Genomic DNA, 17455 nt, shown 5'->3' on the forward strand with positions numbered 1-17455 from the left:
CCCCGCCCCGAGGAGCGGGGCAGCCCGGCTGCGGTCACCAGCGCTTCCAGTAAAAAGACAAGTTGAGCGCTTCCAGGCTGAAGTAAAACGCAAACCACCACCTATCGAGACCGAATAGTAACTAATCATTAAACACGGTGCGTGCACCAGGCGCTTCAAAAACACATGAAAAAGACCCGGTTCCTGCCCTGAGGGGTTACGATCTGAGTCAGCCAGACAAAAACAACAGCCGAGACAAGAGAAAGCCTGTTTTCCGGGATGCACCTCAGTCTGCTCCAGAGATTTTGAGAAGCAACCGCAAATGACACTCACAGATCACGCTGGGACCAAAGTAAGTGGCAACACTTTCCTCACCCCCATCCTTGCCCCAGCCCCATCCGAGGTGAAGCACCAAGCTCCGGTGAACCTGGGGCGGGTTCACACCTGAGCACCCCACGGGCACTTCACAGGGGAAGTGTTATTTACCTTCCAGCCGCCAGATTTTGGCAGGAACAGCCCACGAAGTTGAACAGCAGAACTGCACCCAGCTGCCATCTCAGGCTGCCTGCAAACCTCTTTGCTGCAGCGTATGTTCAGCTACAGCCAGGAAGGTCACCTTTGAACTTTAAGAATGAAGAGGCCTCTTGGTTTTTTGTTGGGTTTTTGTGTTGCCTTTTTTTTGTTGTTAACGGGAAGCTTAAATTTCTGAGAAGGCGCCTGTTGCTGCAAGGAAACCAACCAGGCTGCCAATTCACAGCGAGCCAGGCCTGTCTGCCCCTGGAATAGCATTTTGGTATTGGTGAGAACACGACTGGTGTCTCCATCCCTGGGACATGGCTGTTCAGCTCCAAGCTCACCACAAACCATATTAAGGACTGGTGATTATTTCAGTTACACGTGTGATGCTGCCAGTCCTCCAAGCTCTACACAAAGGAGTATTTGAGACTGACTTGAAGACATTAAATTTTATTTACCTTGCTAGCTTGGAAAGTTTTAATGACAACTTGTACTTACTGGTCTAATTTTCTTGTACTTAATTCTAGTTACAGAGCGGTTTTGTACCAAAAGCAATTCACAAATGACATACCAAGTGTATACAAGTATCTCACATGAATAAAACAGCACTGGGCTGTGCTGTGGGACCTGGGAGCTCCCTCCCTTCAAAAGGCAATCTGTCTCCAGAGGAACACACTTAGACCACAGCTCAGCAGAGCATTTTCGCATCTGTTTAAAACCAACCCTACTTAGGAAAGGAATGAACAGAAAGGAACGGGTGGCTGAATAACAGCCTAGGAGAAGGAAAATAGGGCTGACTGACTACATAGCAACAGCAGCATCCTTTGGTGAGCAGGCAGATGTTTCACACAAGACACTCCGTCCTTAATCGAAAGACAGCAACAACATAAAAACCTATTCTAGTGGTGCTTAGCCATTTTAAGTAATAGAATTTTGATGGCAGAAAGGGTGTTGCACTGACTGAACTTTTAACTTTAATTTGTTCCATAGCACAAACTTTATCAAGTTGCTAGAATTGCCTGTTACTGCTCTCTACAGCCATCGTGTCCCAGCACACCTGCTGTTTCACTGCTGCCGCTTTGCGAATAATGTCACAAGGCCACAAACACAAAACCTAATAGAAAGAATAATTTCAGCCAGGTGGTCTGTTTTGATAAATGAGAAATCAAATTAGTACCTTTTTTTGTTTGGTTCAGGTTCATCTCTATCCAGATTGCTTCAGTTCTGGTTGAATTTAAACAGAGAACTAAATATGAACTTGGTTTTTTCCTGCCTGAAAACAGTGATGATGCACTACGATGAAAGGAAGCAGTTCTGAGCTCAGGTCAGGTTCCTTTTGTTAGCTTCCTACCTTTTAGATCTGCAGTACCACAGATACCTGAGGTGATACAAGAAGCCTTTGCCCCTAAAAGCTGGTGTTACAAGGACCCAGCCTGTTTCTTCTGACCTAGCTCCCAGTTACACAGCACCCTTCCCTCTTTCAACCAAGCTCCCATGTTTGTGAGCCCCTCTGCAGGAACTTGCACCCAGGGATGTGAAGGAGGGGAGGCAAGAACAGGCTTCCTCAGGAGCAACAGATGTCAGTTATCAAAAGTAAGTTTAAATAAAAACAATTTTGGGAGACAAAAATAAAAAAATAAACACATAAAAGAGAATAAGGAGACACACCAACTAAAAACATGGCTTACGTAACACTTGAACAGCAAGAATTAAGAGAAAAACATGTCCCAAAGAGTCAACAACCTGTCCTTGAGACACAGGCCTGCAAGGCAGATAAAAGGGATGGAAGGGAATACTCCCCACAACTTATCTTGGTTTATAGCCTTGAGTACTAGGTAGAAAACACTGACTAATTGAACTCACCCTATTAACATCAGTATATTAATGCACTATTAGGATGCTAAAATATCCCCCATAGGCTAGAGGGACCCCTACTAACAAAAAGCCCCCCACTCTTTTGAGTGTGCCTAGTGACATTTTTAAGCACTGCCACTTTAAATGGAAGCAAAGAACTAGTTAATCAATCCCAGAGATGGGTGATATAATTAATTTTACATGCTTCTGTGTGTAAAAGTAGCCCTTGTGTTTCAGTAAGCTTGCTTTGTGGAATACCACCCTGCTCCTTTTTCTGTGCAGAACTGGGTATTAAAGCAAGTCTCCTGACTCAGTGTGTGGGGATGGGCAGTGTTGCACATTGGGTGACAGACCCGCCCCTTTTAGGGACAACACAGTGAGCTGCTCACTCTGCTCACTCAGTGCCTCATGGCCCTGCACCTCATGTGAGCTGCAGAAGGGGTTTGTCCATGATCCCAATGCTGTGTTGTGAGGTTTTTTCCACACTTCTGCACTGTCACTTGACAACAAGCGTTTAAACAGCCATGTGGTGGCTTGGATGGCCTGAAAAGTAACCATTTTTTTTTCTTTATTTCTGAGGCAGTTTTCAGCCAGACCAGTCCAGTTTACTCTGCAGCTGCACAATGGCATCTTCTAGCAATGAGGGATAATGTGGGAGTGGGACTGTTTTTTCAGGGGCAATGGCAACTTATATCAGTTTGAAGTTTGTCACACTACTACCTCAGCTAGCCATCCCCTTCATTTCTCATGTTGTCTTACTGCTTAAGAGGTAGTACTTGGAAAGTTTGTTTTACACAAGCCACTTCCCCACTTAGTTCAGTCCTCTAGAGCTCCTGTGAGGTAAGTAGTCATTTACTTACAGACAGAAAAATAATGTCATTACCCATATTTTTTATATTTATTTTTTTAATTTTTTTTTCAAAAAGTTAATGGTGCAAGTCCAAGTGAAAGCCAGGGCAGTCTCCAGCGTGCCTAGTGCTCCTGGTAACCGAAGCAGCGCAGCAGATGGAGTGTTCTCTAACTTCACTCCCAGCACGGAACTTGACGTGCAGGAGCCAAGACAGACATTTGTGTCTGGTAATGCCATCTGTGTCTGCAAAACCACAAGGCTCTCACTGGAGTGCTTTTTGTTTGTAGGGAACACGTTAATGGTGGGTATCGCCTACTGCAGACTCTTAGCATTATGAGACTGATAAGAACAAGAATGAAACAGAATGATCCCATTTCTGAGCAACAACATTCATTAATAAAGTATATTAATATTGACAAGTCACATAAAAGAATGGGCAGCATGAAACAACTAACAGCCCTGACATTTAGCTCCGCAATTGAACGCGATCTCTTTAATAAGGGCTCATACCCTCTGGGTACTTGCAGCAATTGCTGGGACTAGTATCTATCAGGAAAGGGTCCGTCTGAATTTCCAAAGATGGAGAAAGCTAATATCTTGAGGAGTTCGTATTTAAACTGGACAAGTTTATGGAAGGGAAATCTCTTGAGAACCACTAAGCACACAGAAACCATTTCCACCTCTAGATAGCCCCTGACTGAACTGCAGACAGGGGAAGTTCAGAAGATCATTTCAAGAGGTAGCATCATTTTATGCTTACATTGTTCTTCACTCCTCCCAGGGCATCTATGACAGCAGCCAAGAGCAGATAGGTTACTGAGCACCACACATCTTTGTTCTGATCCAGTACTTCTCTTGTGCTCCTAGACTATTGATGTTTGTTGCTTCTTCAGACTGAGGAGGGTTTTGTGCCAACAGTGCTGCAAATCAGCTTTCTCTAGTCTTTATGCTAGATGATGCTCACTAGCAACATCCTCACCCTCATCACTCCAGCCACATCACCTTTGCCTTTAACTCTCTCACATGGTAACTCCTTTCGCCTACATCAAACTCTATTGTCACATTTCAAGCACTTACAGGTTTGCACTGTTTGGCTTCCCTCTACCTATCACATCTGCTCGTTTATCAAGCTGTCAACCTCCACCTTCACTTTGCCAATGACAGCAACCTCAGTGGCTCTGTGGCTGTTTCTTCATCAGGCATCTCCTTCCTTTCAACCAGGCCATCCCCCACACATGGGAAAAGCTCCATGTCAAAATCTGTTGAATTGCTTCTTCTCTAAAATCCCTCTTTGAAACCTACCATCTGGCATTTCATGATGCAACTAGTGAACTGCAAGAATATACTCTGCTTTTTCTGCTAAATTCTTTTAGTCATGTTGCTACCTTATCCGTTAAGCTATCTCTGCCTTACTTTGTTTACTTGCTGCATTTTTTTCAGTAGCTGGAGTGTGCTTGTGGTAAGAATCACTTTACTTCTTACCTTGTACGAGCCACAAATCCTGAAGCCCTAAATCATGACTCAGTTTCTTAGCTTTAGTGCATTATCAATAGTGTTATTAAGTGGACTAACCACCTGGGAAGCAAGATGTCTGGGTTCTGTTTTCTGCCCTGCTACTGGCTTATTGTGCAACCTTAGGCAAGTCACTTAGGACTTTTCCAAAGACATATGTGAAATTGGCACTCCTATCCATATCTGGTTATCCTAAGAAGCAGCTTACATTTTTCAGAGGATAAAGTACCTTCACCTTCCACTGAAATCAACGGTGCTGAGCATATTGTAGGACCAGTCCCCACAGGGGCTCTTCTCTTATGGAGACCTTTACCTTCCAAAATTCTTATTTTTACAGACGAGTAAATGCTGCATACCACTTTCTTACTGGCCACTCCTTTTTATATGTTAGCACCAATCTATTTTAGACATTACAGTTTGGAAACAGTTCTGAGTGGCCTGCAGAACACTGGAGGTCAATTCAACAGCAGAGCCTGGGATGTCACCAGCATTAGATCTGGCCAATAGGAAAGGCCTATCAAACAGAGACAGCAGAAAAGGGCTTCCAAGATTAGATGGTATTCATCAAGCTTACAGGTCAATAACTATTACCTCATTAACAGCAACCCCTATCTCAGTTGAACTAATTCCTGTGAAACTTACAATGCCCATTTTCAGGCCCACAAAGTAGTTTCTTTTTCCAAACATTGTATAAAAATCATTCTCAAGGAAGACAGTCAAATAGAAGCAGCAGTGAGGTGAGGTTATGCTAACAAAGCTTGCCCAAAAACTAGAGCTGAGACGAGCAGAAGCAGGACAAATTCAAACCTGCCCCAAGTGGGTCCACTCAACCAAGAAATACAGCCTACATAGTCAATCCAATATTTGATCTTGCTGTGGAAAGAGTCAACAGAAAAGTAAACTGGAGTGAAGGGCCATAACAGAGTTTTTGGGAACACACACCTATTAGAGGAGGATTTCAAGTTCACATCAGGAAACATAGCTCAGCTAATTACTTGTCAGTCATTAGTAGTTTAAAACCTGGGAAAGATCTGAACCCAGCCTACAGAAGAGCTCTGACTATCCTGTGTGAACTGTATGACCTATCTGGGTCCTGTGAAATGATTTCTTTGAGTAGTGCTTTTGGAAAATTTACTATTTAAGCTCACTCTTGCCACTTTCAAAACAGAGTTGCCCAGAACTGAAAAATAAAAATGCATTTTTGAAAAGGATTTTATTCAAGATTGTATTCAGCAAACTGTAACTTATTTCTCAATTAAATATATTTATAATAAAGTGTTTTGATAACTTTACAATTTAGAACAGAATACTCCTCTCAAAGACTCAACCACAGGCTTTAAGAACCCAGTAGGTATTACACAGCTCAAGCAGGTCAGGCAGACTAACCCCACTTCCTGCTCCCTGGAAAATAAATAAATCATTATTTCCTCTCCTACCAGCTTTGGAGTTCAGAAGGAATTAATCAAGGAGGTCCAGAATAGAACATTTTTAAAGATTTAAACAAACTTACTTTTTCACTTTGGGGTATTTCATCTCTGAAATAGCATTGGTTGCATCCGTCTGTCTTGCCTTCAGATGCTGTGGCCACATATTATCCACCCAGTCGACTAAGTCCACCTGAAAGCCCCACCAAAGCCAACTGTTAATTACTGAACACATAGTAGGATGTACCCCTGTTGGTAACAACCCCAACAATTGCTGCAGCAAGCTCTCACAGGCAGGAAAGACCTCCCTGTTAAGGTACAGCACTTGATCACCACAGCTCAGCCCTCTGCAACCCAGAACCAGGAGAGATTTGCAGCCAGTTTAACTGGGTGCAAATTGTGACCTGTGGGCACCTGTGAACACCTTCTCTTGCAGCATCACCTGTTGCCTGTATTCAAATGTATTCTTGTAGCCAATAGCCTAGAAATTGCATTTATTAACAGTAAAATCAAACATAAAGGAGGTGATACTATTCCAATACCTTACATTTCAAGCAACATTGTTCTGGCCAAATTCTGATTTGAGTAAGGACAGTATTGCCTACTGTGCATTTCCTTCATTTTTCTACTTGGGTATAAATTGACCAAAGTTCTTGTCCAAAAGCCAAACTTCCAGGAAGTGTGGGCAGGAGAAAACAGCAAAAGCTGAGCAATTGGAAACCTACTGCCAGCAAGGTGAGGAAGAGACAGAAACTGGAGATGGTTCAGGGACACTGAAACACAGCTCCTGTGCTGGGTGCCAGAGCACTCACTGCAATCTGCCCATCTCGGCCACAACAAGGACAAGCCTGTGACTCATTCCCTGCTCCATTTTACGATGGAGCCTGCGCTAGAGATCCAGAACACTCCCCTCTGGTTATGCAAGGGGATCACATGCGCCAGGTTTCAAAACACGGGAAAACAGCCTTCAACTGGGGCAGTCCCACAAGGCTGGCTGTAGTGCTGCGTTTGGCCACAGCGTGGCTGTACATCCCGACCCAGCTCCGAAAATCCTGATGTGTGGTGGATGAACCTCCATTTGTGGGTCAACAAGGACTGCCAGATCTCTCCCAGGCGTTGGAGACTAAGCTGTCCTCTAACTGTGCGCAGCAAGAATAGAGAGGTCCAATCCAGTCATGGTTAGCACCCCACTTAGCCTCCTGACCACTACATCTTTTTTAAGGCCCACCTAAGAATGTTGTTTGTATGAGTCAACTAAACTATCCCCTGAGGATTTTAATATTATGGCAGCACATGAAAGTCTTGCAGATTGGAGCTGGCCCCTATCTATTTCCCCATCTGCACCAGGTGCTGTTGATAACACACGGTACTTTGAGAAAAGGGAAAAGGAGATAATGCAGGCAGTACAATAGTACCAATTCCATGAGTATCACAGTTGTACATGAAAACAAAATTGAGGGTTAGTGCCCTGATTCTGAAATCATTCCCACATCCTGATACTGCAACCTACAGTCTTTGCCCAACAGGGAACATGAATCAAGTATTTCTGCCTCACGTGGGCTCAAAGAGCTCTGCAGAATTCGAAGAATCCACTTATACAAATGTAGTATTCAACTAGTATCTGACTTTATGTACTGGACCTTCTCTGATCCCCCAGCACCTTCTCTTCTATTTCCAAGTACTTAACAGGAATGCAAAGCTCTCTTTCAGTGAGATTTAAAAATCCCTGTAAAACTGTGCACTCAGGCCATATTAAACCAATATGAAGTACTCATTTCTATGTGGTAACAGGTACCTAATTGCATTTTTCAGTACTGAGCACTCAGGAAATTTGCACAGATGTTTTAAAAGCTCATCGAGCATGAAGTGCTTGGGAAATGGGGATCAACTGAACACTAGAAACTCTCAGAGCACTTCCAAACTGCCCACTAGTGTCTGAATGACAGCAAAAACCTGCAGAAACTTCTAAATATATGCTTAATATTAAATCGGTGATATGTGCATAACAGAACACAAAAGCCTCAAGAATTACTACAAATCAGCAATTAGAGCTGCCATCTATTTTCAACCTGTTCAAGCAGAAGTGTGGTGGTTATGTTGTCTACATAGGCAAGAGAAGCTTCCAGTGAAAAACTACTGGTATAACTAGAATAGCATGTAGAAATGAGAAGGAGAAGAGTGTCTGAGAACAAGACACCACAGAGCTAGTTCCACATTCAGCAGTGCCTTGAGCATCCAGGGCCACGAGAAGTTACATTGGGAACAAGCAGCACAGGAGTTCTGCTTTCAGAAGTCCCTTTGTCCCCTGCTCAGCCAGGACCAATGCCCAAAGTCACTGCTGAGTGTCCTGAGGACACACTCTGAAATCTCCAAGGCCATTTCCTGCATCCCTCTGCATTAGAGTAGATGTGCTAATCCTCCCAAACACATGGCTACATTTTAGTGAGAAATGAAATCATCCTTATTAACAAGGTCAAGGATTCACTGCCAGGGACTCCACTGGGAAATAAAATCACACGAGCTCTCTGCCTTTAGAAAATGTGTACAGATCCTCCCCCTACCTCTGACACTGCCAGTTCTGACATAGCAGTAATTATACTGATATCATTATGTATAAATCAATACATTTAATTAATGTATTTTCAACTTTTTTACTCTGGAGCCCCCTGAACATTTTCTAGTTAATAGGAGGGTTCATACATACAGAATTTAAGCTTCTTGATAATAGTTTTACATTTCCTCCTCCTTACAGGAGGAAAAACAATAGACAGGTATTTAACTTTGGATGGAATTTCCCCTAACTGCCTGGAGAGGAACCTGGTATCTGTGCAAATTGCATGATTAAGAGCTCATCAGGTACCTGTACATTAAGTACAGGAGACCAGATTTCTGCTTAGGTGCAAACGAGATCCTAACACTAACTGGACAGGAGCTGGAGGTACTTCACATCGCCTTGTTTAAACTCCATGTTTTATTTCTTACAAAGCAACCAGCAGCTGGGAAGAAGCTGAAAATAAACCCCATCACCACAGGCTCCCTTACCACATTGGGGCGCTTGACAATGTTCTCCAGCTTGGTGTGACTGAACTCCAGGCTGATGACGTTGTAGAGTTTGTCTCGCTGGGCCTCTGGTGTTTCGTAGTACCTGACAAACTGAGACATGCTCATTTCAACACCTCTCTGTGTGTTCACATCCATCACATCCACTATCCGTCGGCTTCCTGCAAACACAGAAACACTCTCAAAGCCTTTGCTTTCTTTTTATACAATTCTATATATTATTACATATAGGTATAAATTCTCAACTACTGCAGGAAAACTGTTATTATAGGATGAGAAACCAGCATCAGTCAGTTCCTCCATGGGTCCTGAGCTGCCCAAGCAGTGAGCCAGGAACTATCTGCAAGTGGTCTTTGTGCCCTGCTTGACACTGAACAAGTCACTTGGTGTCTCTCTGCTTCAGAGAGATGGAGAGTTTCCTCCTTTACATAGACTGACATGAGCAAGAGTACAGTAAAAACTATGAAGGAGCAATATAATATGGTAGCAGGGGGCATGCAAGACAAGCAGCTCTCCAAATCATACTCTGCAATTTTCTATCCATGCATATGCCTCTCAAGATGCTTTGACTCATGTACACAAATTATCCATAAAGAGCAAATTGCCTTGCATCACGGGATGCTGTAAACTGCTGAACACCTTGTGCATATTGCTGAGTATTCTCAATTCCAGTGGTGGAGATGAAAGGACTAAATGCTGTGGAAGAGTGAGCCCCCACTTCGGATCTCTCAACAAAAACTACAGGACATACTTTCAGCTCCTCGAGTGGCAGACATACAAGTCTCATTAACACCAGAATGTTGAACAGCAGTTTTAGTCGAGCTTTCAGCTTTACACAGATTAATCCACTGTCTTCTCTTTGGCCAACTGGAAGGTTTCACCTCTACCATCAATTTCATCATCCTAATTAGCAGTTCATTTGTGTGAGTGAACAGGAGCCCATGAGAGACATGCCTCATTTCCAGGAGAGAAGGATTCCAGCAAACAAACTTGCAGCGCTTCCAAAAAATCACGCCAAAACCATATTTACTGGCAAAGAAATAACTCAAAATAAATTGCATTAAAACAAAATGGAGGGCTGATCTATGCCATCAGAGGGAATTATTAATAATTACAGCACCTGGCCTATTGTGTGCTTGGGAGCAGTATTTCAGCAAGAATGCTAGTTTGGATTGCATCACTCCATGACAAACATCCTTAGCCACTGATAGCAATGACAGTGACAGATGTGGTAATGATTCTGGAAAGGAACTCAAGACCATAAAGCTTTGTAATCAGAAAGAAAAATTTATGCAGTGTATATCTGGAATAGTCCCACTGGCCCGTCACTCAAACTCCTCAACCCAAGCCCGGTGGGTGAACAGGATTAACAGGATTTTATCCTCAGACTGAGCTCGGGACAGTACATCTTGTTGCCACCTTGAGGCAGGATGGGGAGAAAGTTTAGTTATGTGTGAAAAAGCACAAGAACCCTCACGTTTGTTATTTTCATGTTGGCAACAACATACATCAACGCTAGTTTGGGGTTAGGTTTTTGTTGGTTTTGTTGTGATGCCTTGGGGGTTTTTTGTTGGTTTTTTTAACTGTTGACTATCTGGGGGGGAACCATCTTTTTTTCAACTCAACAGGCTAGCAAGTGGGGAGAAGTCCTGTTAAACAGCCCCTGAACAAAAACTGGCCTGATTTTTGGCTTCCAGTGCCTGGGGATTAAAGCAGTGGCTACAGTCCAGAGGGGTTAAGTACACAGATACTGAAAAATTGTATTTGAAGGACTGTGTGGCAGAGTCTGGGATCTGTCATATTATAGTCAAGGTTTGATCTCAGCTTTGCTGGAAATGACCTGGTCCAGCCTCTCAATTATCCTTTCTGAAAGAAAAATGAGCAGTTACCTGATGAATTAAAAACATGAGGCCCAGTTCAACAGCAGGTTTGTTAAATGTACACGATTATCCATTGTGGGCAGAAGAGCTAAGATTTGAATTGATAGTCTCTTGACTTCCAAATTAAAGAGTAATGTGAGGGGATGTTTTTCTCTTAAACCACAGTACTATGAAACAAGTCTGTACATAATGATTCCTGGAGTACTGCTCACAAAACTTGAGGCATATTATTACAGGTTAACAGCCTCATGCTCGCTGCCCACTTCCTAGTGGGTCCAGCTTACTGCCAGCTTGATCTCTTCTTTCTTGAAAAGATTCAGGCTTTTCTTCTATGTCCTGCCCCTAGGAGAAGGTTAAAAAATATCATCCAGATGGGGAGACAGGTAAAGAACAAAGGAAGGAAGTTCACAGAAGCTCCAAAAAGCAGCGACAGGCTGAGAGATCTCAGGTCAGGCTGGGTTTCTGAACACCTCTGACATGCAATGTACTTGATGTACCATTTCTGTTCACCATTTCCCAGGTATTTTCTTGTCACCCTTCCACCCTGTGCTTTGAGAAGGGATTCCCCTCTACCAAGCCTGATGCAGCCCAGTGTCCCAGCAGCATCTCAGCAACCCTGGCAGCCTCTTGCCCTTGTACAGACCATATTCCCTGCTTCAGCTCATCACTTGCTGCACATGGATTAACATAAACCCGGATCCCTAGCTGGCAAAGGCATCTTCTACTGCTGACATAGGAAACTCCAGTGCACCAGGCATCACCGCATCCTTGGCTCCCCAGGATTTTTTTCCCACTATAACTCTTGACTGAGAACACCTGGACAGTGTGGGATTACGAGGTGCTGTTTCCTCTCACGCAGCAGATGTGACTCAAAGGCAAAGTGGTGATGCTGAACTACACTGGAGGGGATTTCACAGCCTCAGGAAAAAACATCTTCCTCCTCCATTGCTGCTTACTCATCAAGCACAAGTGAGTCCCCAAAGGATCACAAAGACAGTAACCAAGAAACAAGCTTGTGCCATCTTTAACATGAGGAACAGACAAAAGCAAGAAGGAGAGGGAAGAATCAGTTGCAGGGATGAAAAATGGAAATTAGTCAGGAAAAGCTATTAAAGAATTATGCTTCATTTGAAACCTTAAAAAAAAAAAGTTACTCCAGCCCACATATTAGTAAAATCCACAGTAAAATGAAGGAAGAGAATAGCATATATAATATCTGTTCCCTTTTATCTAGAGGCCTAGTGACCCAGATGGTGTAAAGGTTTTGACAGATTAAGTCCTATAACATTGCTATATGCTGCAATATCTTCATGTATTTATATAGAAATGAACACCTGGAGGAAAAGCGATTTGGATGGAGTCCCTGCCTCCCACTGCCCACCTGGTACAAGCTGCTTTGGTACAGAGACTTGCTCCTCTCTGTTCTGGGCTTCTTGAGAGCAACTGGAAGGCAAACCTTGTCCTCTCGTCAGAAAGGGGGAGTTGAAGCAAGAGGTGATCCATATAGTAAAGAAACAGGAACCACATTAGAATATGAGAAATGCACAGGAGGTGTGAACTGGAGGTGAAAATTACACCCATGTTTTCTAGGCTGTGGTCTGCTCCCCAGGGTACCAGCAGCAGGAAAAGCTGCAACTCTTCCACCAAACAGGAAAGAAATGTCCTTTCTGTAACAATGATTATCAAGCCTGTCCATTAATAGGATAAAGTTACCTTGGGGAATTATTTTAACCCTTTGGACTGAATTAAGAACTGTGCCCAAGGTAGTACAGTGCAGCCAGCAGCCAACCTCAAGTGCAGAGGGGCAGGCCTGCCTGTCCTTTCTAATCTTTATGCTTCTTACTGGGGAAAAAAATCTTAGATTTGCAAAACAGGATTTTTGGCAGAGCCTTAGGAAGTCTGCTATCTTCACTAGCAGGTTAATTGTACCTAAAGATTGAGGCTTTGACTTGCATCCCAGCTAATCCCTCTGGAGCTCCTGGAGCTGGAAAGCCCATATTCTTCCACTACCCACAGGAGACTGTTGCAATATCCCACACTAACTGAGAGGGACAAATCAGAGTAGCAAGTCCTTACTAAAATGGAGCTACTCACCACATTCCCTGCATTTCAGACCCAGGGTAAGAGCAGCAGGAGTAAGACATACCAATACCATTGCTTCCAGATCCACCAGAGGGCACAGAAGAACAAAAGGAAAGAAGTGTCCAGTTCGGACACCTGCACACATCTCTCCCAGTTAGCTTTCTCACCCAGCATTTTCCCCAGCACAGCCTGGTCCACCATGAAACAAGTATCCCCAAGGCACCCAGCTCCCCTCCACAGTGCTCTCTGCCTTTGCATCCCCTTGCCCAGGTACCTGCCCCCCCCAGCTCCCCAGCACCAGCCTGGCTGCAGAGCACCAGCCTGGCCAGTGGGTTACATATTTCCTTACGGAGATGTACAGCTAAGAACAGCCAACATGTACCTGCCCCCTCCTTCCCCTCTCCAGTGTCTGCTGCTCTATCATCGGGTATAAAACTGCCAAATTGCAGCCACCCATGGTATTGGGTTTCTTCATGGAACAGAAGGTGTTCAGAGCATGTCCACAGGAAGAGCTTAAGCCAGCAAAAAGGCTTAAGCCTTAATGCCACAGGACTGGACTAAAGAAAGAAGCTCAGGGCAAATACTGTTTTAATGGCATGAGATAGAATCAGTTACTATCCTTACATCTACCCAAAATATAAACCTGAATTTTCAATGATTCTTTGAAACCACCCAGTGAAAACCACATGGAAGAAAAAAATTCCATATACAAAGAAACATTTTACTTTTAATTTGTATACCTTAATCAATGCTTTAACCTACAGTATAAGCATACTTCAGGTAGCTGGAAAGACAGAGGTAGTACACAGAGAACTAAAGAAAGGAAAAGAGAGAAGTGGGAAGGGATATAACTTTGTTGAAAATCTTATTTATCTATGAAATCTATTTTAAGACCATTGATCATTTCTGAAAATGTCTCAACAAAAACCATCTTTAACAGTAACAGATAAAATATAGGGAAAATGTTATAAAAAATAAATAATTTAATGTTAATTGAATTTTATAATATTGCATTTTACACTATCAAGAGCATCTTTGCATACTAAGAATCCTACAGAAATTAAATTATTTCATTAAGTGACATGTTCATCTGGCAATAGCAGAGCTCTTAATTTTCCTAAAGACAGGTACAAAGGAGCATTGAATGATCAATGCAAACTCTTCTATTATTTCTAGAAAAGCTGTCACTGATGCAGAACCACACCCCAGGAAGGAAAGGACAATTTAGGTTTTTATGGCCTTATTTATGTTGTGAATTCCAAGCTATAGTTTCTTGTGATGTGCTCCCCCCATAATACCACTGGTGGAAAGAGGAGTGTAGTTGTGCCCAGGGCATCTGCAAGGAGTGACAGCCCAGCCTGCAGCCCAGCATCCAGCTGGGAGGGATGGAGCTCACCTCTCCACCACAGAGAGGTTTGAGAAGATGGCTGAGATGATTCCAAAGCTCCTGGCTCCTCAAAGGTCTCACCTCCCCTGTCATAGAATCATAGAATCATAGAATGTATTGGGCTGGAAGGGACCTATAAGGATCATCTAGTCCTGTCTATGCAGCCCTAATCTCTTAGTTTGAGCCTGGCAGTCCTCTGACTTTGGGGCAAGCAAATGGAGACTACCGAGATGTCAGGGAAGTATTTTCCTTTTCCCGGTTTTCTGCTGATTGTGTGACCTGGATCAGCTCACTGAGGAGTCAGGCACACACCAAAGCTGGACCAGGAGAAGCACCTCAGGATCAAGAGCCAGCACAGCACAAGCAGGGGTGGAACAGCCAGAACTGGGAGGGAAAGATTGCCTCTTTCCTTAGATTGCCTTTTCTGCCTCCTGAAAGCTCATCAGTAGCCCATAATGAGCAACACTGTAGCCTTGATTCCCTCATACCTGACAACTAGGAAATGGCAGATCTTCAGCCACCTGAATGTGTGAATTTTTACAGCAATCCTGCAGCATTCCTATGGTCTAGACTGGTATTTAAAGGTGTCTCATCAAAGAGCTGGCACCACCACCAGACATCTATATCCACAGTTTAATGAGGACATCTTCAGATATACATAGCTGTGATTACATCAGACCTCCAGAACATGGTCATACTAATATATATTTTTAGGTAACAGCAAAGCTACACTTGAAGGTTATTTTGCACTGAAGAAAATTATGACACTCAACTGTAACAACTATCATGAAATATTTAGGATTTGGGGTGCTATTCCTCCAGAATAAGACAGCTCTTATCTAGTTTGGATGAGCTACAACAGAGGATGATGCTTATTGCAGAACAGTGTGGCTATGGGGAGTTATTCTAAAATAGCTGTTCGGGTTAATTTTCCCAGGTGGACAATTCAGTTTTAAATCCACCTGTAGACAGAGGCTTTGAGATGACTGTGACCACATCATCACTTCAATTTCACTTTCACGTTTTGGCAGCATGGAAATACATTCTTTTGAAAGGTTGAATTTCCATTATAACATTCATCTAAAGCAGATTTACTGCTGTTTATATCCGGTCATGAACTGTTTTTAGCAAAACTGTCCCACTTTAACAAAGGGGTTTTTAAGGGTTTGACTGTGTTAGGCAAAGGACAAATTAAAGAGAGCTCAAACAGGAAGCTCAGCTCTAAAAATAGAAATGGTTCTACTTCCAAAATGGCAAGTCAGCGGACATGCTAAACATAGGCAAGCAAGTGTTATAATATTTCTTTTTTATTTCTAAGAGCCAAAGAAAAGCATAAAAAGGGAGCATCAAATACCTTCTCTTTATTTATTTTACAGCACAGAAGCCCTAATTGTGGATCAAGGCCTACTCACCAGGCACACAGCTCCTCAGTGGAAACTCCCAGAGGTGGACAGCTACACCTATCACGTTTTAGCCCAGCACCAGCTAGTACTGAGAGCTAAACCAGCATTAAAAACTAAAGAACACATATGCATTCCTCCCCCACTCTGCAAGGGAGTAAGATAGTGTGAGTTTTCTGCCAGTTCAACTTTCTGAACCACCTTACTGCAAGGAAGAGCAAAGCTTGTGCCAGCACACAGGAAGGGACAGGAGAGCAATGCAAGAAGTGGGAGAGAAGGAAGAGAATGAACAGGACACCACTTAGACTTGCTTAATTGGAATTGCAGAAAAGCAAGTTGTTAGATGCAATGGGTAGCAGAGGGAATAGACACTATACCAGGGCAAATAATAGGCAGAAATAGTAAAAACTAGATGTCAAAAAGATGGTCTGGCACCAGAGCACAGTACTGGAATTAGAGGGACAAGTTTCTGTTTCCAGCCTATCAGAAACACTGGGTAAGTTTTAACCTCTCTCTGCCCTGGGTCCTGGTTTCATGACACAAACAGTTCACCAATACTCAAGAAACTGATGAGGCTTCAATAATTTTTTTAAGCGGGGTCAGGTCCCTGCCTGCTTCACAGCCCAGTTTCACAAACAGGGGGGTAAGGGATGTGCAGCCAGCACCAGTGGCTGATGTGGGAAATCATCCAGTGACAGCAACCCACAGCCCCAGCGTCCCTGCCTGATATTACATACTGGAGCCTTTCTTCTTAAGAGGCACAAAACCAGTGTGTATTAAATGAATCAATGTCCTCTGAAAGTCTCCAATATGCCACTTCAATACAGAAAGATCTTCACTTTGTACATGCACTGCTCCACCTTCTTATCGGTGGATGCTGAAGTCCCAAAGGGTTGCTTCAGAGCTGCTAGAAACTGCCTCAATTTTCAACAAATCAGGTAGAGCCCTCAGACTGTAGGAAATTCACTAATGTAACCTTCACTTGAAAAAAAATCCATTCAGAATCTCTGAAGTCTAGTTTCTAATTTTCATTCTGCCCAGGAGAGAACAAAGTGCAGCTTCACAACTTTGTAGTTCTTCTTAGCCCTGAGCAAACAGGGAGCAGAGAGAGGAACAATTCAGAAATCCCATTATGTCTTCTGATCAACATACACAACTGCTGGTGTCCCACAAATAACAAATCTCATGATAAACAAACACAAAACCCACCTGTCAAGTCCTACTGATCCTGCTTACAGCAGAGTATGTTGATGTCTCTATCATTATTGGTTCAGGGTTGTTAAGTGTAATCTAATAGCTCCTGCACAAGCCTGGAAGGATTTACCTGTACTTCCTGACAAGCTGCTATGAGATTAGGGAGTAAAATGCGTTCTGAACAGTACAGTAGCCTCATCAAAGAGAGTGGGATGCAAAAAAAACAGGAGAGGTCGCTCAAGGGAAAAGAAAGAAAAAAAGATAAAGACAAAAGGATGAGCCAAGAAGTCTTCAGTGCTGTAGTTGGAAAAAAGAAA

The 17455-nt window shown here is 43.2% G+C and overlaps 1 protein-coding gene across 1 annotated transcript in view; it reads right to left on the bottom strand.

Annotated features, from left to right (window-relative positions):
* KDM2B (lysine (K)-specific demethylase 2B) overlaps positions 1–17455 on the bottom strand; it is a 112113-nt gene that overhangs the window by 74863 nt on the left and 19795 nt on the right. Inside the window, exons 5-6 of the mRNA XM_009998406.1 lie at positions 9178–9356; positions 6222–6328 (exon numbers count right to left, since the gene is read on the bottom strand). Of these exons, the coding sequence (XP_009996708.1) occupies positions 6222–6328; positions 9178–9356 (286 nt within the window). The remainder of the gene's footprint in view (positions 1–6221; positions 6329–9177; positions 9357–17455) is intronic.

The sequence above is a fragment of the Chaetura pelagica genome, unplaced genomic scaffold, assembly GCF_000747805.2.
Source record: "Chaetura pelagica isolate M959 unplaced genomic scaffold, ChaPel_1.0 scaffold585, whole genome shotgun sequence".
Lineage (NCBI taxonomy): Eukaryota > Metazoa > Chordata > Aves > Apodiformes > Apodidae > Chaetura > Chaetura pelagica.